Source organism: Centroberyx gerrardi, chromosome 11 (assembly GCF_048128805.1).
Source record: "Centroberyx gerrardi isolate f3 chromosome 11, fCenGer3.hap1.cur.20231027, whole genome shotgun sequence".
Lineage (NCBI taxonomy): Eukaryota > Metazoa > Chordata > Actinopteri > Beryciformes > Berycidae > Centroberyx > Centroberyx gerrardi.
The window spans coordinates 18887927-18913854 of NC_136007.1; the positions used below are offsets into that span (position 1 = coordinate 18887927).

The 25928-nt window shown below is 41.9% G+C and overlaps 1 protein-coding gene across 4 annotated transcripts in view; it reads left to right on the forward strand.

The window, feature by feature from the left end:
* acaca (acetyl-CoA carboxylase alpha) overlaps nt 1-17738 on the forward strand; it is a 40047-nt gene extending 22309 nt beyond the window's left edge. For all 4 annotated transcript variants that reach the window (XM_071925432.2, XM_078286863.1, XM_071925433.2 and 1 more), the window contains 17 exons: nt 1838-1993; nt 2106-2252; nt 2827-3096; nt 3819-3916; nt 4125-4245; nt 4441-4551; nt 7222-7365; nt 7580-7700; nt 8941-9037; nt 9190-9286; nt 9401-9536; nt 10024-10201; nt 10295-10407; nt 11353-11507; nt 12627-12797; nt 15776-15912; nt 16080-17738. In XM_071925432.2, coding sequence (XP_071781533.2) covers nt 1838-1993; nt 2106-2252; nt 2827-3096; nt 3819-3916; nt 4125-4245; nt 4441-4551; nt 7222-7365; nt 7580-7700; nt 8941-9037; nt 9190-9286; nt 9401-9536; nt 10024-10201; nt 10295-10407; nt 11353-11507; nt 12627-12797; nt 15776-15912; nt 16080-16206 — 2379 coding nt within the window. In that variant the 3' untranslated portion in view covers nt 16207-17738. The remainder of the gene's footprint in view (nt 1-1837; nt 1994-2105; nt 2253-2826; nt 3097-3818; nt 3917-4124; nt 4246-4440; nt 4552-7221; nt 7366-7579; nt 7701-8940; nt 9038-9189; nt 9287-9400; nt 9537-10023; nt 10202-10294; nt 10408-11352; nt 11508-12626; nt 12798-15775; nt 15913-16079) is intronic.
* The last annotated feature ends 8190 nt before the right edge of the window (nt 17739-25928 follow it).

Genomic DNA, 25928 nt, shown 5'->3' on the forward strand with positions numbered 1-25928 from the left:
AAAAGATTGCCCATTACAGTTGGTTGTTAGAGAAATAACGACATGACACATTTCACTTTTTTTTTTTTTCTCTCTTTCTTTTTTGCTGGCCAGTTGCTTTATTAGTTCCTTGATACTGAATGTGAGAGAATTTAGTAATTTAGTTTCTATTTGAAGCTTCTAGACGTGATCGAGCGAGGACCGGCTGCATTGCCTTCAGCCGTATTCATTAACACTTAGCTACAATGGTCATCAGACACTTATTCATGCCCTGTACTCGTGAGGCAAATGTCTTTCAGTGGCTACATATGTTGACTGAATTTTCCTTTTTTTTATCCAAAAGGTCTTCTCTTATGTTAGTATAATGAGAGATTCCATTACTTCATGCTTAAGAGATGCTCCTCTTCAATTTTTAGGTTTGTTCAAAGAGGTTGAAAATGGAAATGGGTATCCAAGAACATTATGACAGTTCATGAAGACCTAGATATCGAGATTGGTTTGTCTGTGAGGGAGGCAAAGTATAGGCCAGGTAGAGGGCAGGTAGAGCTTGGCAAAGGGCAATTGATTGGGGGGAAACTGATAATCGTGTAGGAAATAGTAAGCACTACCCTAAGGCCAGACTTCGTGTTGTGGTCAAAGGATTGACCAATGGATTGTGTATTCTTGTGGAGCTCACCTTCACGTGGGATGATGCGGTAGATGAGTCATATGAAAGGAAAATGCTAAAGCGATACTGTGCCTCATGGAGGTTTGATGCCAAGAGTTTGTAGCAAAGTCAACTTTAACACCACTAGACAAATTAGACATTCCCTGGCAGAGCTTAAAGCAGGCAGTAAAGGCTATGTCCGAGGCAGCGGTGGGAGCCAGTGAGTGGCTGTGGTGGGGAGGAAGCCCACTGACAGGGGCGCAAAGTCACTAAGGTAGGTACACTTGAGTGAAATAGGGTAGGAACTGTTTGTTTGACTGTAGCATGCTCGGTTGTTGATTGTTCATTTGTGGTGTGTTCGCTGGTATATTGATTTATTAGCATGTTGATACATTGAATTGTTAGCATTTGTTTGAAGCATGCTTGCTGATATATTGTTAGTTAGTAGTATGTTTGCTGTGGCTGCAAAAGGATACCAGCTGGGTTCAAATATGGAAATCTAGCTCATGACTAAAACAGGAGTGATATATCATATATAGCTATGATAGCCAGAGAGGGTAGTCATACATCGTTCTCAGCTCTTAGTGTAATTGTCTTGCATAATTAAGCTTACTGTTTGCTGATATAGTTTGATTTCTGAACTGCTGAGCGGGCTGTGTCAAGTCACCAGGGTCAGCCGTTCCTTTACCCTTTGATTGTTGGCACAATTTGTTTTCTGAAGTGCTGAGTGGGCTGCTTCCAGCCAGATGGGTCAGCCATCTCATTGGATAACATTTGGACCTAGGGATAAGCCTAATTGTAGGCACAGAGTAGTGTGGATGACTACAGCTATGTTTGGTGTTGTGTGGAGAAGGCATACTCACAACCTGCAACATTTAGATTAAGTGGTTAGTAAATGGTGCTGCTTGTCTGATGGTGTATGAAGGCACAGCTTGATGTCCTCTACAGTACATTTGTAGATTAATACATCATTCTTTTAACATCTGAATTGGGCTTCTGTATGGATGCTCGTCCTGGATTAATGCACAAGGAATTGTTACATCACATCTTGTCTATTGGTTTATGTTGTAGCAGTGGAAATCACTGATGCCCCGGGGCACCCTATGTCATAAATCATCATTCTCACTATTTTCACAGTCATACTTTATGTAATTTAAATGGCAAGGCTGTTAAATCTATGAAGTGACACTCTCTCTGTCCCTCCTTGTCCAGATCATGTTCCAGGCATATGGAGACAAGCAGGGTCCGCTGCATGGCATGCTCATCAACACCCCCTATGTCACCAAGGACCTGCTGCAGTCCAAACGCTTCCAGGCTCAGTCCCTGGGCACCACCTACGTCTATGATTTCCCAGAAATGTTCAGACAGGTACACCAACTAATAACTTAGATCTCGACTATAGCGAATGCTTGTAAATGCTGATCGGCCAATTTAAGTTGATTCATTAATGTTGTTCTGACTTTTGTCTCTCTCGTTCCAGGCTCTGAGGAAGCTGTGGCACTCTACCCATGCCTATGCCCACTTGCCCAAATGCCCTCTGCCCTCTGAGCTGCTCACCTTCACAGAGCTGGTGCTGGACCCCCAAGGTCAGCTGGTGCAGATGAACCGACTGCCAGGGGGCAACGAGGTGAGGATATATATATATATATATATTTTTTTTTTATAGCTCACAGCTGAAGTGATTTTCTGAGAAACTTTTTCTGTTTTCAACAAAGCTCTTGTTTGGTGCAATCTGTAATATGATTTGTGGATTAGACCTTTAGAACATATTGTGAATATAACCAAAAAGATGACTTGATACGTGAATGTCATCTTTCACGTCCTCTCATAATGTGCAATTTCCCTTCCCCTCTGTAGGTGGCTCTGTGTTTCTTTGGCTGTATTGTTGAATGCTTTTGACACCTCACTACAAAGTCTTGAATACTTCATGCATCATTGAAAGTGCACTGAGAAATACAGCCCATGCCTTGTAGTTCTACATATACAAAATCCAAATAAAATGCTGGTGTCTGAATCCAGCTCATGACCCATGTAGCATCTCATCTTCCATCTCTCTCCCAACTACACCATATGAGCAAGCAGAAATGCCTGCAAAATCATAAAAAATTTAAACCAATTTTTTTCCCAGAGAATGCAATTCAATATTTATGGAAATTCATCAGTATCCATCATTTTAAAGCGTCTCTCTCCCGTCTATCCAGATTGGTATGGTGGCTTGGCGGATGACCCTGCGGACTCCGGAGTATCCAGTGGGACGTGAGATCATTGTAATCAGTAACGACATCACACACAAGATAGGCTCGTTTGGGCCTCAGGAGGACGTGTTGTTCCTGCAAGCGTCAGAGATGGCACGAGAGAGCGGCATCCCTCGAATATACATCGCAGCCAACAGCGGTGCCCGCATTGGCCTGGCAGAGGAAATCAGACACATGTTCCACGTGGCCTGGCAGGATCCTGTGGACCCCTATAAGGTCAGCCGGCAGTGTTCCAAACTACCAACGCTGTATTTGAAGACTTCCTTTCCAAAATGTTATATATCCAGTGTTGATCAGAAGAGGAATGCTACATGGGCTTCATACGCATTCAGTGGAGGTGCTCATTGGACATGTGTGGAGTCCATATATAAAGGAAAAAAGAAGAAAAAAATCCAAGGCACTCTCCTCTGTATAAAGATAAAAAGCCTTTACTAAGCTTGGCTATTTCATGTTAAAATGTAAGAAAATGCACCAACGCGTTGTGATACATCCATTTTAGAAAGCTTTTGCTACCTAAAATTCATCAAGTCAGTATTTCAAAAAGACAAATGTCCTCAGAAATATTACAATTATTTATACAATTATTTTGTAAGCAAATGTCTGATTATTCGGAATTTTGATTGCAGCCCCATCATGTCCTTCACTTTTATACCAGCAATCATTTCCTCAGAGATCCCCCATGTGGCTAAGTGTTTATTTATTCATGTTTATTTATTAATGTTCATTTATTTATTTTAGTAGTATCTAGTTTCTCTATCTAGTTTCAGAATGAAACTCGTCATCTCATAACTAAGCCTGCCTTGACACGATAGCCTCTCAAAACATTTGTTACCTTTTGCATACAATCCTGATAGTATGTAGTATTCCCAGCACCTTATGCATCAGTATCACAGTCTATTCTAAACTAAACTGTCTTTTTTTTTTTTTTTCCCTCGCAGGGTTTCAAGTACCTCTACCTTACACCTCAGGATTACAAGAAGGTTTCAGCCCTGAACTCTGTGCACTGCGAACACGTGGAGGATGAGGGAGAGTCTAGGTGCGTCTATTTTTTTTACTAAATATTAATACACTCACCTCATTGGTTTTGAGATGAGGAGGTGAATCTACAAGCTGCTGTAGCATCAGTGGAATGTGCATGACTATACGGTATAAAGCCCGTAAGATTTAAAGCAGCGGCGACAGTGAAAGGTGAAGTGATTGGAGGGTCCAGTCCGACTTGAGTGAATGTATGCGTTGTCATGCAGGTACAAGATCACTGACATCATAGGGAAGGATGAAGGGCTGGGTGTGGAGAATCTGAAAGGGTCTGGGATGATTGCTGGAGAGTCCTCTCTGGCTTACGATGAGGTCATCACCATGAACCTGGTAAGGCTGAAGCTGCCACTCTTACATACACAAAACACATGCACACATTTACTCACATGCATCACTTATGTGATCTTTCTGCAATCATGTTTTGTTCTATACTTAGAGTTGGCTGTGTAATTGCTTGAAAACTGTGCTTACATTTGGTTTCTTTACATCTCTTTGGATCCTTAACAAGATGGTCTTGTCCCATAGGTCACATGTCGAGCCATAGGGATTGGGGCCTATCTGGTGAGGCTAGGACAGCGAACCATTCAGGTGGACAACTCTCACATTATCCTTACTGGAGCTGGAGCTCTCAACAAGGTAGAATTATTTACACTGATAATATTAATGTATTTTTTGGTAGCGTAGAATCCATTTATTTTGCAAATAGTACAGTATAAAGACAATTTTCTTCTCCCTTCATTGTTCTGTGTTTTTAAAATTGGAGGCATGATGTTGTTGTTGTGTGCTTCTGCACTGTGCTCCTTCTTCTGTAACCCTAAATTAATTGTCTCTTAATTCAGGCAATTAATACATCTGCATTTTAATGTGGAATTCACTCCATTAGTTGGTCATCCCATTCTTTTTGTGGCAAATAATGGGAGGAAGGACTAAAAGATCTGGGAAGGAACTGTGTGTGCATGTGTAATAATTTTGCAACTGGGAAAATCTGTTTCCCAATTTGACCAAAAGTAAAGAAAAGCAGCAGACTCTGAACTAGCAAACACCAGGGCACAATGATGTCTAAATCAAACAAAAGAAATTAGAATAGTGTACTATGGTTTCACTATATGCTTGTTCCAGCTCAGTGATCAGACCATCTTCTGCCTTGTTCTGTCTACTAGGATTCCCTTTCGATCCCGGCCACAGGCCTGCCTGCCACTCATAGTGGAATAATTGAAAGCGAACCATGAAGTTGTTATTTGCATAGAAATAGAGTGACATCCCGGAGGCTGCAGCGCGGGACACCCATATCATTTGTTTTTAATCAAAATGAAAAGTTTTGCTGAGGCAGATTGTTTTTTTGTGTGTGTATGTGCATGTGTGTGTGCCTCCCTGCACGCTTCACTGGCTCCTCTTGTCTTGCTTGTCTCCCTCTCTCCTTGTCAGTGCATTAAGACGACTCCATTTCAAATTACATGACAAATCGCAACAGGACAAAACATGCAAATGGCCCAATGATGACATACCCATTTGCAGCATTTTGCTGGAGGCACCATGGTTTTTTAAATCGCCCTGCTATTTGGGTCTATTCATGAGAATAGGCACATGGTAATGGTTACTGACAGGTGTCCACAGTGTGTAGGTGATGGCTCATATTCAAGATGTATTGCATGTACCCACTGTTTACTATCAATTGTGAGTTTGTCTATTTTGAAATGTCACTGGGTTCATGAGTAACACAGGAGAGAAATAGGCTGGATATAATTTTTTCCTGCTCACCCGTCATGTGGTTTCTTGGCTATTAACTGAAACTTAATGGAGAGCAGGAGGCTGGCACCCAGAGATCATCATTTCATTAGCTGCTGGAAATCTCTCATATTTTTATGGGGACTGGATAGTAACTACTAGCACAAATACCCCAGTGAGCTGTTACATCCAGTTGGCCCCCTCTTTTTCCTCCTCCCTGTCCTCTCCCTCTGTCCCTCCTCCTATATCCCTTTCTCCTCTCTCTGCTGCAGAATCTTAATGAAGCCGGCAATGGCCGGAGGCACAGGGGTTTTGTGTATGTCAAGGTGACTGCAATGTTTCTTGGGGCCGCAGGCTGTCCTGACAGCTTTAGGAGAGTGCCCTAGATTTGTAGCCAGATACATAACCATTAATGGTAATAAAGAAAGTAAATGATGGCTGAAGAGGTGAGAGCTAAGAGTAAGGATTGAGCTCCTCTCTGATTTTTATGGAACCATGTCAGGGCCCTGCCACCTGTTCTTGGCTGCTTAAGAAAAGAGGGTGGGCTGGGAGTGATATTTTATGGGTTCAGGTTGGCACAGGAGCTGTTTCGATGCCAAAAGTAGCTCTGTGGCCTCAGTGCCATCCTTAAATAGCCTCTCCCACACCTGGGGATGCATAATAAACCAATACAAGCAGTCTTTCAAAATAAATGCAACAAAACAACAGGATGTGAGGCAGTATAAAGCCAGATCTTCAGTTGATAGCGTGCGAGTGAATAGAGCGTGTGGGATGAGAAAGGGCAGGTGTTAATTCACTCCGTCTGTTACAAATAACCCCGGGGAGAGTGGCAGGTGCTGCCAGCCCCCTGTGACCGCTGTTATAGAGAGATCCCTGGCTGCTGATCAACAGTATTGACGGGGCAGTGGGGCCATGTAACGGCAGGGTCCCCGCTGTCCCCCGGCATATCTGTGTCTGTGTGTGGGATCTTATTGATCCGCAGCTCCCCAGACCAGAGGCCTGGTGACAACACCCTCCACTCTCAGCCAAGGTGGCACGATATAAAGGCCGGATTAGCTCTGCTGCCTGCAGTAGAATGCAGGATTATCTAGAGAGGAGACTTGTAAAGCCTTGAATATCCCCACACTATAAGCCATAGTCACATTAGGGCTGGGCGATACTGACAAAATCAAATATCACAATATTTTAGACCGAATACCTCGATATCGATAATGTGACGATATTTTGGGGATGAGTATTCTTGCTTTCAAGATATTTACACACAAGAACATTTTTGTAAATTAGTAATGATCATTAGTAAACAGTAATATGTCATAATAAAGCCAATCATTGTTCATTTTACTCAGCCGGAACAGGCTAATAAGTTCAGAAAATTGTATCACTTTACTGTAACGCAGCCTTTAAGACCAGGAAGAAGGAACATTTAAGTTATTTCACAATATTACGACGATATCTAGTCACAATATCAATATTATCAGTCACATTTAGGATAATTTGTGGTTCGAACAAAGCAAATTTCACTATTTATTTTTTTTTTATTCCAAGTGGAAAATCCATACTTTCATCTTGTTCCCACCACAGGTGCTGGGTAGAGAAGTGTACACGTCAAATAACCAACTCGGTGGGATCCAGATCATGCACAACAACGGTGTGACCCACAGCACTGTGTGTGACGACTTTGAGGGAGTCTTCACTCTGTTGCAGTGGCTTTCCTACATGCCCATGGTAAAGTTTTAAATGCGTTTTAATAGAAAAATACACCATGCATTAGGTTGATGTGTGTGTGTGTGTGTGTGTGTGTGTGTGTGTGTGTGTGTGTGTGTGTGTGTGTGTGTGTGTATATATATCTTCTTTACAATTTCTCCTAATGTTTAGAGCTATTTTTTGTCGTAAAAAAAAAAAATAGTTTGTAATAGTGTGTAATGTTTCCTCCCTTCAGTGTAAATCTAGTCCAGTGCCCATTCTCAATGCCAAGGATCCCATAGACCGGTCAGTGGAGTTTGTTCCCACCAAGGCTCCCTATGACCCTCGCTGGATGTTAGCTGGACGTCCTAGCCAGAGTGAGTACCTATTCTCAGTAGCTGGAGAAATCTGTTTGAACCAAGCCTATGCCATAATATGCAACTTGCTAGAAGCCTAACTGTAGGTACAGGCTTGTGTATGGTGATGACAGGGGGGGTGGTCCTGTGATGCCGGAACTGACTTTTACAACTTCTAGAGGTGTTGTAGGCCTCATTCAATAAAACCTGATGATGTTGAGTGGGTGTTACCCACTCGATAAGCCCAAGTGGGTGATGTCCACTCGATAACCCCAATGACATGCGTGCTTTCCCCCTTTCTCCTCTCATATCCAAGTGAGGTCTCTACATAGATGCTCTCCCAAAATAGAGCAAGGGATAGCTACATCAGATCCTGATGCAAAACGTTCATTCAACAATAAACCACTGTATAGTAAATAACCCTATAATCCACCATCCTTGCTGTAAGTATAATTACTATTTATGTGGTTTCACCCATGCTCACTTGTACTAATCTTTTTCATCTAAATAAATGCTATATCAGCAGTTGTAAAGAGCCAAACCCCTCAAATTTCATTTTTGCCTGTATTTTTTTGTTTTGTTTTTTTGTTCTGAGATAAGTATAAGGTGTTATCATTTCAGGCAGATATCCCCAGGGTCAAGGGTTAAGCTAATTCATGACTAGAGAGAGGCCATTAGAAAAGGAGGGTCCTTATTCAGAAATTGAGAGCGACATAGCCAAGCCTAACATCACGCCTCCAAAGCCAGGATCAAGATAGCACTAAAATGGATGCTGTGTGTTTTACACAGCAGGTCAGGACCGAGCAGGTTCCATATCAATGTAATTACAACTTGGGACAGCAAATAGATTGGGGACCGTGCTGGAAGCCAGTCAATGTCTTTGGTAGTGATGAGTGGTGAGGCTTAATTGAATGGTAACCTCATAGGCTGAGCATGTTTCTCTCAGTCTGCAGGCAGCAAAAGAGCTGAGCAAGCCTCCTTATACAGTCATCCATCATGGCCTCTGCCAAGATCACAGATTCCGGGTGAAAAATACACAACCTCTGACTGCATGGAGAACACAGCAGTGGATTATTAAGAATGCTATGGAAGGGGAGAATGTATTTACGGGGGGAAAAAATGACTTTGATTCGGTTTCTAATTTTGTGACGTGAATAATTTGTGAACTTCACAGAATTAACTCCATTTCTCTTTTCATTTCACTTCCCATTTCTTTCTATACTCTATATGTTCCCCTACTCTCCCTGCTTTCTATATATAGCACCTAAAGGCTCATGGCAGAGTGGTTTCTTTGACCATGGCTCCTTTATGGAGATCATGCAGCCATGGGCCCAGAGTGTGGTGGTGGGCAGAGCCAGGTAAGTGTCCAAACCGCACACCAAACCCATCATCATCTATCTCAACTGACATATTGTCAGAAAGGAATCTTTTTACACTAAAGGTACAGGTATGAGCTTTCTAAAATGTAGCCATGTAATAGATGTTGCCACTGACTGACGTCTCTCCACAGGCTCGGTGGGATACCTACCGGAGTGGTTGCTGTGGAAACTAGATCAGTGGAGCTGTCAATCCCAGCCGATCCAGCCAATTTGGACTCAGAGGCTAAGGTAATGGTTTCTCTGTACATATATGCAAGCTTGGACAGGCACACACACATTTAGACATTTTACACACACCCAAGTAGTGATGCTGGGTAGTGATTCCCTGCATTGTATTTTTAGATCATCCAACAAGCAGGTCAGGTGTGGTTCCCAGATTCTGCCTTCAAAACAGCCCAGGCCATCAAGGACCTGAACCGAGAGGGCCTACCTCTCATTGTGTTTGCCAACTGGAGGGGCTTTTCTGGAGGAATGAAAGGTACCTCTAACCTCTGAATCCATGGTAATCAGTAGTGATGGGACGATACATCAAAATTCAATATATCGCAATACAAAAATGTTACAATACGTACCGTGGGGCAGAAAAATGAATCGCGATATTGGCTACATTATATTCTGCTGTAATAATCACAAATGAGACGGCTTGCTCATCACAGTTTCACAAGCTCTCATCCAAATTATATTATTTGCACTTTGTAATGACATTTTGAAATTGCTATTTACATTCTAGCAAGCCAATGCCATTGCTAAAAAGCTTTGTGGCTCAGAAATATACATAATTCTGCACAGTCAGACTTTGTCTCATTGAACTTTTACTTATTACATCATATCACAGTTGTATTGAATCGTGAATCCCATATCGCGTATCGAATCGTATCATGAGATAAGAATATCGTCCCATCCCTAGTAATCAGTCATCTGGAATTGCATTTATTCAGTCCCTAATATGAAATTCCTTTTCTCAGACATGTATGACCAGGTGTTGAAGTTTGGTGCCTACATTGTGGACGGGTTGAGGGAGTACAAGCAGCCGGTGCTGGTCTATATCCCTCCCCAGGCTGAGCTGAGGGGAGGCTCCTGGGTGGTCATAGATCCCACCATCAACCCCCGCCACATGGAGATGTACGCCGACAAGGACAGCCGGTGAGTCGCGCTAACCAAGGCCCAATTTAGTAGAGTCTTAAACAAGCCACCCTCATTCACTTACATCTTTATTTTACCCCCTCCTCTTTCCAGAGGTGGAGTGTTGGAGCCTGAAGGAACAGTGGAGATCAAGTTTAGGAGGAAGGACCTGGTGAAGACCATGAGGAGAGTGGACCCCGTCTATACGGGCCTAGCCGAAAGACTGGGTGAGTCCTCCAGCTTTCAGTTCCCATTCCATTTCTAGATGGGTGTCTCTGTCCTCTCAGCCTCGTTCTCATATAGTGTCTCTGTTCCTCCCGTCCTCTCTTAGTTAGAAGGAGCAATGTATCAGGTGGGAGCATGTGCGCTGTCACTCTTGTTCTTTATCTGGGGTTGATTGTATCATCCTCGCTGCGCTCCCCCGGGAGATGTGTCAATCACAGCCCGCTCAGATCAATCACCAGCTCTCCTGTCTCTCCTGCACAGCCTATTGATTTTCCTCTGGGCTCAAAGGGGCTGTGGTCCAATGCTGTGTGGGCTTGTTGGGGCTTTGGGCAAACTGGAGGAATGGAGCATTACTGGGGAGGGGTGGAGGGCTTACAGATTGGAATTGACAGAAATCAGTCTATGCTGACAGCAGCCAGGGGTTTGGGAGAGCACGAGACCAAAATGCCGTTACCAGGAACTAATTCAGAGTTGCACACTCATGTAGAACCCGATTTGATGGTAATGGGACTATGAGGAAAGGCCAATCAAACGTAGGAGTGTTATTGTGTGAGGATAGATTGAGAGAACTTCTAGCAGCCTTTATGGCATTCAAAGCTGAAGAATTAAAAACTCACTCGCATTAGCATCACCTGCCAATTCTTTCCCATGTACTCTTGGGAAGAGTATGTTTTTAGAGCAGTGATGTCCAATCGTGTGCTATGGAGAGCCAAAAGTATGCAGGTTTTCATTCCAAGCGAACACTACAGCAGCTGATTCCACTTATTAGTTCCTCCTCAGTGAAATCAGCTGGTGTAGTGTTTGGTTGGAATGAAAATCTGCATGCACACGGCTCTCGATGGCAAATGATTGGACACCACTGCTTTTATGGTACAACCCTTTTTTTTTTCTTTTTTTTTTTTCTTTTTTTAACCCTCCTGTCCATTGCTGTTCACTGTTTCCAACAGGAACCCCAGAGCTGAGCCCCACTGACCGCAAGGAGCTGGAGACAAAGCTGAAGGAGCGCGAGGAGTTTCTCCTGCCAATCTACCACCAGGTGGCTGTGCAGTTCGCAGACCTCCACGACACCCCAGGCCGCATGCAGGAGAAGGGCGTTATCACGGTGAGCACAGTGTCATGCAAAATCCTTCTTGACGCAGTCATGATAAAAACAGATGGTAATCGGAACACACCGCAGAGGCATTGTGGTGAAATGGCCTTTCTCGGATGTGTGTACATTTCAAAGTGTGATGTTCTTTGATGCTATCTCTCTTGTACATGCAGTGCTATGAATGTGCAGTATGTGAATAACCTGCGAAGCCCAGAGGGCAGTATCAGTCTAGCTGCTGCTGCACCTGCCTAGTGAATAATGTTCCAGTCTCACCAGGCTATGAGACATGTCCTCATAATTATCTTCTGATGACCCTGGTCAATCACCTTAGCAAGCACAGAACAGCCTAAGGCAGGCCCCGTCTCATCTGTGCCATCCCAGGCCTATCTTTCACATAAAAGCACACACAAACACATACATACATACACACACACACACACTCGCTTACTCACATGACCAAAAGGCTGTTTCATAGATGGAAGGTAGCCAGGGTATTTTCATAGTAGGGAAGTGTAACTGTAAAGAGATGACAGCCGTTCTGTTCTACGTGTTCAACCATCAGGTACATCAGCAGAGGAATCTGTGATTAATGCTGGTGCAGCTCTGTATAATTTATTTCCTCAGATCTTCAGTCTACTGCATATGCTACATTTTAATTTACTTATACATCTGTATAATTATTTTTTTTTTACAAGTGTTACACTTGTATCACAAAATGTTTGACAAAAATGAAATGATTCCCACATATGATACCTAGGCTCATAAACCTGAACTAGCCCTTTAAATTGAGGTCATTCACATTTAAGAGTACTATTTCATATCCTCTCAATCTTTTTATTAATCAAAATATATTGTTATGGCCCGGGATTGCTTAATCAATGTTGCTTAATCAAAGTGTAAAAAATAAAGAACTGTTTTTCAAAACAGAAAATTGTGTCTCTAGTCTGTGATGTCAACTGTGCAAAATGCATAGCATGGACCTGCTTCATTGACAGTTAATGGAGAATCGTAATTTGTGGGCAATGTTTGTCTGAAATTTTACATCCAGTAAACTTTCTAATATGGTCCAGCGCTACCTGCTCGTAATAATTAGCGTTAATTAATCCGTTCATTTTCTTTTGTCTTTCTCAGGATATCCTGGATTGGCAAACATCGCGTCAGTTCTTCTACTGGCGTCTGCGGCGCCTGCTGCTGGAGGACACGGTGAAGAGGAAGATCCAAGTGGCCAACAGCGAGCTGACTGACGGCCAGATCCAGGCTATGCTGCGCCGCTGGTTCGTGGAGGCCGAGGGGGCTGTGAAGGTGAAACCCGCTGCTCTCTTTTCAGGCTCCATTCTAACAGCAGTAGTCACTGGCTCTGAATGAATACTGTAGAAAACTATAGTTAGTATCTCAAAGAATGTGCTATATTTTGAACTAAGGTATTAACAGTTAAGAAAATAAAAGCACCCCACAGATCAATTCAGTCTGTACTTGTATCACATAAAATCTCTTATCCTCTCAAGTGAAAGCACTTGCCAACAAGCAAATATATCGGTATTTTTCTAAATTTTGACAAAAATGAGCATGGGACTGGAAACTGCTATTGTTCAGAAAAGCTATTGCAAAATCTCAAAAGTTTAATATATAACACAAGGCCTCACACCTACAAAGTGAATAAGCATACTGATTCACGATTGACAACTGGTCGCCTACATTCAGCCACTCTTTATTTAGATATAAATATTTTGTCATGTGTAGTAATAAGCAACAGGACCCAAAACAAATGAATGCATGATTTTTGGTTCCTTGTACACCTCCAGTATGGATTATTCATGAGTTGACTTGCATCTTTTCTGAAAGGAGACAGGCCATTTGATTTCTTCAAGTAACATTGCCCTCCTAACTTGCCTGCTGTTTCCTAAACCATATTTTCTTTCTAGTTTTACTCTGAACTCTAAGAGTCTCTCAGACAACAAAGTTCCACCTCTATGATACTTCCAGCATTCTGCCACCTCAAAGCAGGTAGAAACGATCCATGTTACCAGGCCTTTGAGTCTCTGAAGACAAATTGTTTTCAGTACAACTATAATAACATGATTTATAATGATTTGTCGGACAGTATCCAATCTTTATTCAGCACCTTAATGGTGAGAATCATTCCACAATCATTACATGAATTTAGAACACTTTTGGATAGTTTTGCCTACGCAATTATGTATTCAACTAATGTTCAACTATAATTTGTCACTGTTATCAGTCACAAAATGTATTACATAGCATACACATAAAGACCCATGTTGGTGACTTTTTTAATTCAGTTTGTACTGTTGGCAATTCACCTTTTTAAAGTGCTATAAATTCACAAAAAAAATCTTTGCCTTCATTTTCACAAAAAAAAATAAAAAAAAAAGGTTTCATGCACCCACAGTTTTATTACATCTAGCGCCTGTCTTAGTAACTGTGGGTGCAGCATTTCTGTTCACAACAGAGCTTTGATTGACAGGTTGACAGCCAAGATCAGACACTGGAGGTGACCAGGCATGTAAATTGTAAACAGGCTGTTTGGGACAGACACTAGCATAAGAGAGAGCAGCCATATCCGTATGAATGCTAACATTACCTGTGAATAAAAAGCAGTAGCTGCTTGCAGATTGTTAATTATTTAAGTTGACTGAAGGAATGGCATCAGGTGTCAACCTAGAAAACTAACCTTAACCCACAGAGTGACTAAATTGAGCTTATTGATACTTACCAATAAAATAGCCAAGCTCACCACAAATTTGACACCCTGGTATTACACAATGACGACTATCTGCCATGTGTGATGAGTGATTTAGACAGTACGCAAAATAATTAGCTTCTCAAGAGAGAAGTAACAACACCAGTGAGTAGGAGTGTGGTGCATTTGCAAAGACTAGGAATTAGGCTTAATTACTAATTTATGTTTCAGTCCCAGCCAATTATTATGTACTTATCTCTGTAGTATATCCAGTCTTCTATCGTGAATGATAACTGTGTTTTCTGTATATGATACCAATATTGGGTAGCTAAAATATTTAACTCTAAATGAGTTGACTTTTTCTTCAGAGTAGTGTGTAGAGTGTTCAAACACAAACACCTTCTGGCCTCCTGGTAATGATTACAGAGGGTGATTTTTGTCCCGAAGAAAAGTCCGTCTCCCATCCCTCGACCACAAGGCATGCCAGATAAAGAAGTAGTAAGCATTCCTATTAAATCATCTTGATTAAATAGAGATGAATTGATATGGTAGTTAATGAAAATAAACATCCCTCAGAGATAAGTGCTGTCCATTGCAGCCCAGACTTGGGGCCCAGAGGACGAGCCGCAGGGTGACAGGAGCCAGCGCAGCATTTGAGGTCTCTTAAGAAGTGGCCCTCTTGTTAGCTAATATATTATCCCAATCAGGACTGGCTGTCTTAAGCCACAATTAATCACAGCCCTGGCACGTGCAGATAGGAGAGCAACACGCTGTTTCTTAATTAAAAGCAAACAGATTAAAAATGATTAATAAGGGCATTAAATGTTCTTGTGGACCTCAAGCAGGAGTGTTCATAAAAAGGCATGAGACCATTAACCCACACCCGCCCCCAAATCTTTGCTAAGCCCCCCAAGCCTGGCTTTGTTTGGGATCAGAGATGCCAGCACTCATGAATACTAATTTTCCTATCGGGTCCAGTCAACAAGACATCTAGCCCCCACTTTGTGGCTGTCAATCTCTTTTTGCTCCTGATGAGAGAAATTGTGATTTTTATTTATTTATTTATTTATTTGTGTATTCATTTTATTTCATCCATTTTTTTGATTTATATTTCATTCTTTTAGTTTTTAATCCATTGCAATGTCACTTTTATTCATTTTTCATCTGAAGTTTCACAGAATTTATGAGTAATATCAAAGAGATTTATATTTTTCTTGGGTGGTGAAATTAATAAATGATGAGGTTGCACAGACATTGAAAGGTGTCCGGTCCTGACACCAGTCCTCCCTTTCCAATGCTGCAAAATTTGACCAGGTTGAAATCAAGCGGTATGTCCTGAAAGCAACTGTGGAGCTGCTGTGGGAGACTGTGATAATTTGATCACAAGATTTTCATCAAATGATTTTCTATTTTCAGTTTCCAATGACATTTGTCCATATGCACGAGGTCATAAGAAATATTACACATTGTTTTCTGTGTCAAGGACTTTGTCGGTCTGAATTCTTTTATTTAATATATTAAATCTCACTCAAAATGATTCATCCTCTCTTCTGCACCCCCCCCTCCCTACGTTACGCAGGCCTATCTGTGGGATAGCAATGAGGAGGTGGTGGAGTGGTTGGAGAGGCAACTAGCTGAAGAAGAGGGTGCAAGGTCCGTCATCGACGAGAACATCAAGTACATCCGCAGAGACCACATCCTCAAGCAGATTCGCAGGTGACACTTCTCGGCAGTAGCGGATGATTATATTGCTGGACCAATTTTCACCTGTCATTACCCCCGTCCACTCACCCAACACCCTCCGATGTGCAATCCAGTTTTCAAAATATGATTATGGTATTATTTTCTCAAGTTTCCCTTTGTTTCCCCCTCTCTCTTCCTAGTCTTGTCCAAGCCAATCCAGAGGTTGCCATGGATTCCATCGTTCACATGACCCAGCACATCTCGCCCACACAGCGAGCGGAGGTGGTGCGTATCCTGTCCACCATGGAGACCCCGGCCTCCTCCTAGAGGGAGCCTGCCCTCTCTTCCCTGCCTGGCTCAAGACCAGCTCATCCCACAACCACAACCAGGAGCCCGGCCCATAGCCAGAGCGGCTCCTGACCGGGACCCGGGCTGGAAACTGAGGCTGGAGGAGCCAACATGACGGCCCTTGGCGGCTGCCAGGTTACTGATGAAGCGTTGGCAATGATTCTCACTGGGGGAAGAGTTCGGCGGACTGATGTCAATTATAGCATTTTGTAAATGTCTTACATGTACGGTAGTGCTGAGATTAGTTTGTGTTTAGTGTATTCAAGTGCAATTGAAAAATGACTAAAGAAATATCTAGTAGCTAACATGTCGTAGTGTGTTGAGGGTTTACACAGTTGGCCCGAGTGGAGGTCCTCCTGCTTCCATGATAATCAGTGGCCTCCATCCTGTTGAACTGGAATTTTCACAGAAATAAATTCAGAATCTTGTTGTCATGCACCTTGGTTTTTGAGGTACGCTCATTAAGATTTGCAGGTGTTTTGATGGCAAACTCGACAATGACAACATATTGCTGGAAGTGTTGGCAAGAAAAGGGGTTTTACACTCCTTAGTAGGGAGCACTTAATTACTGATCAAACACAGGGAACACGGTGGGGCACTGTAGCAGCGGACAGGAGCGCCCAGCAGGGAGCAGGGACAAGGTCCTTTTAGACCCTGACTGTTTCACAGTTACCCTGGAGTGAGCAATGGGCAGCTAGCCACACAACAAAACCACAGCCGACAGAAAACCAGCTGTCCCTTCTGTTCTCACTCACACAGTACACACATGCTGCTTTGAATGCACTTTACTGCTTACTGTTCCCTCACATTGCATCCGGCAACTTGCCAACTGTTGTGGGTTACTCACAAAAACAATCATTGAAAGTTCAGTTTGTTTTTTTATTAGTCTTTTTTCTTTTTGCTTTACTTTTCTTTTCTTTTTTTTTAACCAAGAAAATATTTTTGAATTTACTACAATTAAGTGACTAAATTATTAAATGTCTGTTTTGACAAAGAACAAAAGGTACTGTTCACTGGACTTACACATGTGATGTCAGGTATGATTTCTGATTTTAACTGTAATCCAGGCTTTGCTGTTATGTTTAAATTTTATGTGAACTTGAACTTAATGTATATGAAACATTACTTATTTTTAATATTGACTTTCCAAGGAAAAACTGTGTGAATTGTGTGTTGATTCTCCACTCAAGTTTGTTATCGATGAACAGGGACACATTCTGGCTACTGTATGGTAAAACGGTGTAAAAACGTAGAGTATGTAATAATATAACAAAATACCACCATGTGTAATTCAGTCATAGGTCATCGTGTCGTATACACTGCTGCAAAGGCAAACATTAGCAATGTGAAATGGCTTCATGGTCAGTGCTGCGCCTTTTATGTGCCTGTGTTGACATGTGGTCCAGTTACTTTATAAGTGGCTGGTTGTTTCCTGTATGAGGATGGAGAGCAAATTTACAGTGATGAGCTCTAATTGTGTTTGCAAATTTAATAAAGTCTACCTAACTCGGTTTACAGCTTTTTGTCTTTGTGCAAAGTTTTTAGAATCACTGTATTCATTTTTTTTTATTGCAGATTATAGCAAAAAGTAAAACGGTGAATGCAACAAAACTCAAGTTTCCAAGAAACTGCACTAATTTAATTTCTCAATTATTTGCTTTTTACATATTGATGATCCTCAAGACAGATAATCACATCATTGGGAGCCTCATTAATTTTACCAGTCGGTACAAAGTGTAATACTCTGGAGAGACATTTTCTGATTACTCTAAAATGATAGTCTCCTCATTCCTCAACCCACAGATGATTAAAGTGGCATTTTTTTTCCAGGCGTTTAAACTTCAACAGTCTTAAGGAGGATGAAGCTGATCAAACAAATAGTGAGGGATCCATCTCATCCCTTTGTTTTTTTTTTCCTTTCTTTTTTTGTCTTGTTCTTTCATATCATCCCCTTGGCTCCGTCAACTCTATTACCATCCTACCAACAAATATGTAAGACAAATTGAGTTGCATGCACCCAATACCCACCACAATTATAGGAGGCCCAATAAGAAAATGAGTCATTTGGTGGTATAATTGGAAATGCGCCTTGCTTGGTCTCTCTGGTCTCCCAAAGGGTTTTGCTCATTTGTGGAGGCATGCTAGGCTGGCTAATTCTTCTTTTAATCACTGACAAACTGCAGAATCAGGTCCTTCCTCAACCACTGGAGTGCAGGGAAGGGGATTGTATGGAGAAAGTTGCAGGAATCTGCTTAATGCTGAGTTTGGCCACAATTGTTGTTCTTTCCCTAGTTTATAATGCAGGGCAGTAGGGTTGAATTACAATAAAATACATTTAATTACATCAACATTCGAGGCAGGTTTTATTCCCCTTTTGTTGGGCAGCAGAAATAGTCACTTTTATTATTATTATAATAAAGGAACCAGGCTGAAAACATTTTATGTATCAAAAGCTCTGTTCTTCAGGGTTGCAAGCCAAAAGAAAATTTCCCTATGGACATCAAAATATCACATCCTCATTATACAAAACGTTTAAAATATGTGTCTGAGTGTACGACAATCTTGAAACGTACCAAGATGCTGAAACGGTGCAGTCTACCTGGACTATCAGAGACACAAAAGCAGGTTATGCAGTGTGCACTTTGCTGTCCTGATCCAGCCTGCTGCTTAGCTCCACTAGGCAAAGACCTGAAAAGACACAAAATGGATATAAATAAAAGAGAAAAGAAGTCACAGACTGAGATTTTGTTCTCTAGTATTTTTCAAGCCTTTTTTTAATTATCGAAATGAGAGATTTTGTTCAGATGACCAAGCCCCAGTGACTGCTGCTTACAGACAGAACACTGACAAAGAGGGAAGGCGGAAACAGCAAGAGAATTATGGGGGAAAAGAGAAAATCAGTGTCTGCGATGAGATTGAAAGAGAGGCATTAAGATAGAGCAGAGAGGAGACTCAATCATGCATCTGAGGGAGCCATAATTCCACATTCACGCGTCTCAACGACTTGACAGCACTTGAGAGACAATGCCTGTGACCCAGTTGCAGGATTCCAATTAGCGGGGTGTATGCAACAGTTGAGATGAAAAGAGAACAGGGTCTTTACAGAGCCCCAGGGCTGTCTGATTACTGCCTGAAAACAAGAGGCTTTTGCCCGTGACAAAGAGTCGACGGACACAGAGGGAGCGCCAGGCCCCAGCTGTTCCCCGTCTCTCCAGTCGGAGGAGTCTGAAGAGCTCGACTCGGCTCCAAAATGCTGCCTGGCTTTAACGTTTCAACCGAATTGCAAAGTGCCAAGCAGCCCGAGTCAGACTAACACGCATTTTGAATGTGTCTTTATTTGACTGAGTGTCTTTTAACCTTTGTTTCACCTGGGAAGGTTGACTGAACATGTGTGCCCTTTGTCATCAACACCGTGGCTCACATTCACACAGCTGAACACGTTCACACCTGGAGCCTGCCCCGTGCCACCACAGCTTTCTACTGTTGAAGGTTGGAGGTTGAAGTGTCTTGCTCAAGGGCAGCTTGGTGGTGGGTGGGTGGGAATTGAAAGTGTTCCTCGTTCATTTTCCTTGCTCAGATTTTCCCTGCTGTTCTGAGATTGAAACAGACACAAGCCCGCCTCTCTAACATAAATAATAAGCCTATTGTTTTACATGAGCACATCTGTGGCCTTGTAACATGCATACTCTTCCAAAATATTTCCAACATCCAGTAAAACAAAATGGATAAATGTTGTATATGATCAAATGCATCTTTTAGACACCTGTCTGTGCGAGCCTGTGAAGCAGACACTAGATGGCAGTATGCGGTATCCTCAGCAGTAACAATTCACTAAATCAGTTATCTTTCAGGAAGTCAAGGATGTCAAGTTGACTTACACTGGACAAGCTCTACAGTCGTCTGAAGGGTCGGTAAACAGAGAGAAGATCAGGCTAATTTCACTGATGACTGGCAGTGGATTTCTATCAGACCATCAACCTACTTATGGTAATACTTATGGTAAAGCAACACACCCAGTGCTTACAAGTCACTACTTTATTTTAGAAGCTGTCTAATATTATATGGTGAAGCCAGTGGGGTCAGATATTAAAGCAGTTCAGGACCCTTGAACTTATTACTCACTACAGCTTGGTCAACCAGTACATGAGTCCCAGTCTAGCTGGGTTTAGAGGCCCAATCTGTACTTGCAGGAACTAAAACACTATTGCACTATTGGCTTGCACTATTGCACTATTGGCTTTGTTTATATGGTGATTTATGATAGTGCTTTTGAGTGCTTTTGATACATAAATGTGTATTTGTGTCTGTGTATTGAGGCTTTAGAATATTTGTAATGTTTGTCACTAGTGTAAAACAGACATGTATCATGATGGGCAAAAGCAATTTCCATCTACAAGTCAAACTCTTCAAGAACTATTTGAATACACCCAGAATTCAAATAAATGGTGTATTGTGTCTTTAATGCGGGGAGGGCGGCCTGCAGACAGGCTGTGTGACTGTCAGGGGGCAGGAGGCAGCCTGTCAGCCAGCTGCATGAGCAGCTTAATCTCCAATCCCCATTTGAAACGTGCCACAAGGGTCAAAGATTACAACGCACTGTGATCATCACCACATAATGCATACATACTCATTCTGCCAGAGCTTGGTAAACATTGGCTGAGGAATACTGAACACCAGGGTGACAGGGAAGAAGGCTAATTCACCAGCAAGCCCGCTGCAGACAGAGGAGGGAGAGAGTATCAGGACAAGACACAAGAAGGAAATTAGAGACCACCAGCAGCCAAATCCTTGCTTCTTAAACTACTATAAATGACCTAAAAAATCAGTTGCCTAATCAAAATACTGGGTTAACTCTTGTCTTTTTTTGCAGTTGTTATGGTTTTGACAAAACAAACAGGTCAGCCAGTAGAAACCCCTCATCAAATGCTGACAGTCTGTTGTTTTGCCTCATCTTCATCTTTCAAGAGGAAATCAATACCACACTGTAGATGAACAAACAGCAACTCGCTAGCTATTTGTCCTAATGCTCATGCACTTCACTGTATATTTGTCACTGACATCAATCTAAGAGAGCCAGCCACAGCTTAGCCATACGGGCAATAATATGCATGCTAAAAGCTCCTTATGGATGTGCATTGCAGACCAGGTGAGGTTGCTCCCTATACCAGGCAGCTCCTTCCCCCCCCCCCCCCCCCCCCCCCCCCCTTTCCTGACATTAACATTCATAGAGGCACTGGAGTGTGGCGAGCCGTGTACATCAAGCCAACGATGAGATGCGGCAAGGGGGGGGGGGGGGGGGGGGGGGGGGGGGGGGGGGAGGGAAGGAGGGAGGGTGTTGAATAGGGCTGATGGGGGAAGGGGGGGTGAAGGTTGCCCAGTGTGGGATTGTGGGAAAGGTCAGCAGCCATTGCGCTGCGTCTGTGGCCCATACATCACCATTATTACTGTAGGTCATTGATTGGTATGGAAATTAGGAGCAGCGACGGCTCCACACAGTGGGCAAGGCCAGGCCGGCGAGGAGTCATTACCCCGTTTACAGCGTCTGTTATCGCTCAGTAAATATTCACTCTGAAGTTGTTCCAGAAAGTATTCAAGAAAGTATTCTAGAGAGGATTTTGCACACTATTTCACGACAAAAATATTTTATAACATTTATTTTGGAGTTTTTGTCTGAGAGCTATGCAACACATATACTGTATGTATAGAAATTCTAGAAATCATAATTAGTTTGTAATTATATGGTTCTATCAGACTTTTTTTTCCCATCAAAACTGAGTTACCCGCATATTCATGATCTTTGAATGTTATTTTATGCTTGTGTGGTGATATACTGTATATATAGATATATATATATATCTATATATATCTATATATATATATTTTTTTTTTTAAAGAACCTTTTAGGGTTAAATATTTAAGAAGATAGAAAGTATATAACAGTTTTGCCAGCTGGTATGTCAAATCTGTTATGCTCAATATCTCAGAACTGCACTTTACCCAGATAGAACCTTAGAATTCCAAACTCACGAAATATATGGGACAGTATTGAACAAAAATACAAAATACAAAATGTTTGTTTTATTCACCAATATTAGATCCCATGAATACATCTTGATGGGATTTGATGGTGTCATGGACACCATTACTTTTATGGATCATATTGGAGGCCCTGTTCCGATAGGTTCATCATCACCTCCTAACACCCGATATGAAAACAGGGCTGTGCGCCTTTCAGTGAGTGTTGCCAGTTTGACATTTAAGAGTTTAACAGTTAGGGTCAAAATACATACATGTATTATATGGGAGTATTATATGGGGGTAGCAGGTGTCATGTACTATTACGGTGCAACGTTTCACGTCTTTACCGTGTAGCATCTCATGAGACAATAAGGACCACCAGGAGAAAAATAACAATCAATGGATGGCTTCACACACACACACGCACACACACACACACACACACCTACACTTATGACTTATGGTATGCACAGAGTTGCTGACTAGAAGAGTTTAGCTGAATGCAAACATCAGTCCAGCAGTGGCCCACTTTGAGAGGTGAGCCACATTAAAATGCATGCATTACAGGCATATCACTGGAGCGTGGAGAGCCAACTCCCTATGGAAATGTCCGTTTACTGCTTCTCACAGGCCTGTGGGATGGTAGGATTTGTAGCCAGTGTCCTCTGGCTCTGAAGGACAAAGGCGACCAACCAGGGAAATCATTGTGCTTCACAAGACACAGCACAGCGTCATCTAACAGTCTTAGTGTCCAACGTTTAAATAAGACTAATAAACACATAAGATATACTTCAAACATGTTGCGTGATGACAGAAACACTGAAGTTGTTCTGCTTTACATGGATGTTATGCAAAAGTATCGTGCAGAAAGGTATTTGTGCTTACCTGGTAATATAAATAATCATTATCGTTATCATCAAAGGCGTCCTCTGCCTCATCTAAGTCTTAAAGATGTGTGCAGGTTTTCAAGAAGCTGCATGTCCCAGCTCCATGGGGGGGGAGAGGAGGAAGCGAAAACAGGAAGGAAAAGGGGAAGAGGTGGAAAAGAGAGGAAGAGAGAGAAGGCTTACTGATTCTGCCAATGAGGTGAGATAACTCCACTTGTTTCCAATGCAGCTTCACTTTTGTTTCAGGAATTTTCTAGAAATGAGTATCAGTATCTTGAAACAAGTCAGAATAAGGCAGATCACTGCACTATAGCAAGAAAATAAAAATTTATTCTACAAAATTCTTGAAACAAGTTGATCTGCACTGGAAACAAGTGAACTTATCTAACACCATTTGCAGATTTTTTCACTTGTTTTAAGAAAATAACGATTTTAAGACTCAATAATAGACTAAATGATGTGTTAAGATGGAGATTTTTTGCAGTGCAGATAAAGACTTGTGAGGAGGAGAGAGAGGTAGACTGGCTGTAATCTAAGACTGCTGAAACAACTGCTCTTTTGTAATGTATTAACCAAACTGCGAGTGCTGTGGCTTTGGATCATTTCGGCTGCACAACTGCCTCCATTTCAGGTTAATATACTTCAAATGAAGCCATTGCCTGGTTAGATTCAATTAAGATACTGGAGCAATTGTATCTCATTCAGTTAGTGCGGTAACAGCTAACTGCCCACAGCTGATACAAACTGTAAGGAATCTGACACTGAAGAAGGCTCCCATGTTGACAACCTTCACCAGCAAGACTAGAAATACTCTTTTCTTTGCTGAAAACATTCCTGGATAGAAAACTAGTAGCATTTGTACTTGGTCTTGGTCAGGTCTGAGTGAATCACAGCAGTCTTTGGCTATCACCAGCTTCTTCGCCTTCGCTTCTTCGGCCAGAATCATTTTACCGTACTTAAAGTCACACTGAAACAGCATTTTGAAAGCATCTAGCTGCCGTAATTTGACGTCTTTCTGGTGGAAACAGGATGTTGGAGCGGGACATAATGTGGGGAGGGATCATTCAAAGGTGACCGCGGTGTAAACCAGTACGATATCCGTTTGGGAGAGAAAAAGCTGTTTTATTTGATGGGAGGGGTGGAGGGGCAGCATTGTTCAAAAATCTGTGATGGTATTATTGGTTGGAATTTTTATGTACTCCTCCTGGTACACAATGAAGTACACACAACTAAAGGTACACCATTTTCCTGGAAGTAAAAGTAATGGAATTTTTAAAAGTACAAGAAAATATATTATATATTTTTGGCCATTGGTTGTTAAATAGTTGTATATCATGACATTGAAAATTAGCTAACAAGGTGAAAAAGTCATTTTTAATTTAATTGTGACTTTAACATCTCAACTCGTTACTGAGAGGCTGAAGGACAGAAGAGATAGATGTGATTAGACTCCATTTGTGCATGACAAAATCAAATTAATGCAAATCAAGTTCAAGTTGGTAGTAGCTGGTAGCCTACTTTAATCAGCCCATACTCTATACTCACCAAATTTCAGTATATTCATAGTATTCCCATGATGTCACATGCATTTCCTACCAATATGGTGCTTTACAATACACACAGCTCATTGGCTGTGTTTGTCATTTGATTTTAATCACCTGTTAATTGATTACAATCACCTGTTATTTTCCTACCGATGGCCGTGTGGTGATGTAACAGAATACTATGAATAGTATATTCAGTATATAGGGCTTTAGGTAAGAGCCAAATCAGGCTGGACTGACTGACCAAAGTACTCAAACAGTTGGTACTAACTATCCTTTGAGTTGAGGTGCTTTTTCAGAGAGAAGCACCACCATTTCTTTCTCTCAGAATCACTCTATAAACGCTATAAAAGATGTGACCAAATTCTATGTGAAAAATGTGCAAACAGGGGGCAAATACTTTTTCAAGACACTATAGTTATGCCTTTCTCACACCAGTAACCTCACCTCAATTACTGAGTCTGTTTTTATGACTGGCTGCCAAACCAGGCTACACCAAGCACTGTGCCTACTTACAGATCACATCTGTATTTGTCTCAAAGCATGTAGTAGGCCTATCATTAACAGTTCCAGAAATGCATCCACTAGCTCAGTTGCCCCATCTTTGATTACAGTGGATCTGGGAATGTGTTGTAACCTTCTAAAATCTATTGGCATGTCGTTAGACTTACAATACAAAAACTTCCCTATGTCTTTGTTTTATATGGAATCGATTAATGCAATGCAACTGTACCAGCACCCAAAAACATTGATCTTATTCAAAATTCAAAACATATTCACACAAAGTAGAAAACATGATGACTTCATTCTGATCTTCATCTCTCTTCACTGGCTCCAAAAATTAAAGCAAATTGATTACAAAATCCTAATTCTTGCTTAAACCATTAAATGGTGTTTCCCTACAGTACTGTTTAACTTACTCCCTATGGCCCACTCAAACTGTCTGCTCACAGGATGCGGGGCTGTTGGCCATCCCCCCTAAATTAAATCATCTTCTCCAACAGGACCCGCTCCCCTTGGAGCCAGCTTCCTAACCTAAGGCAGGGAATTGGACACTGTCCGTATTTAAGTCCAGACTGAAGACCCACTTATTCAGCACAGTATACAATCCATCATACTTCCCACCTTACCAGCCATTTCTTTTCCTTCCGTCCCTGCCCTGCTTGAGGGCCGTCTGAGATCCCTTTGTGAGGTCTTGTTAGGTTTGTCCTGGTGTTGCCCTGGAGTTCTCTTGCATCAACACATATGCACA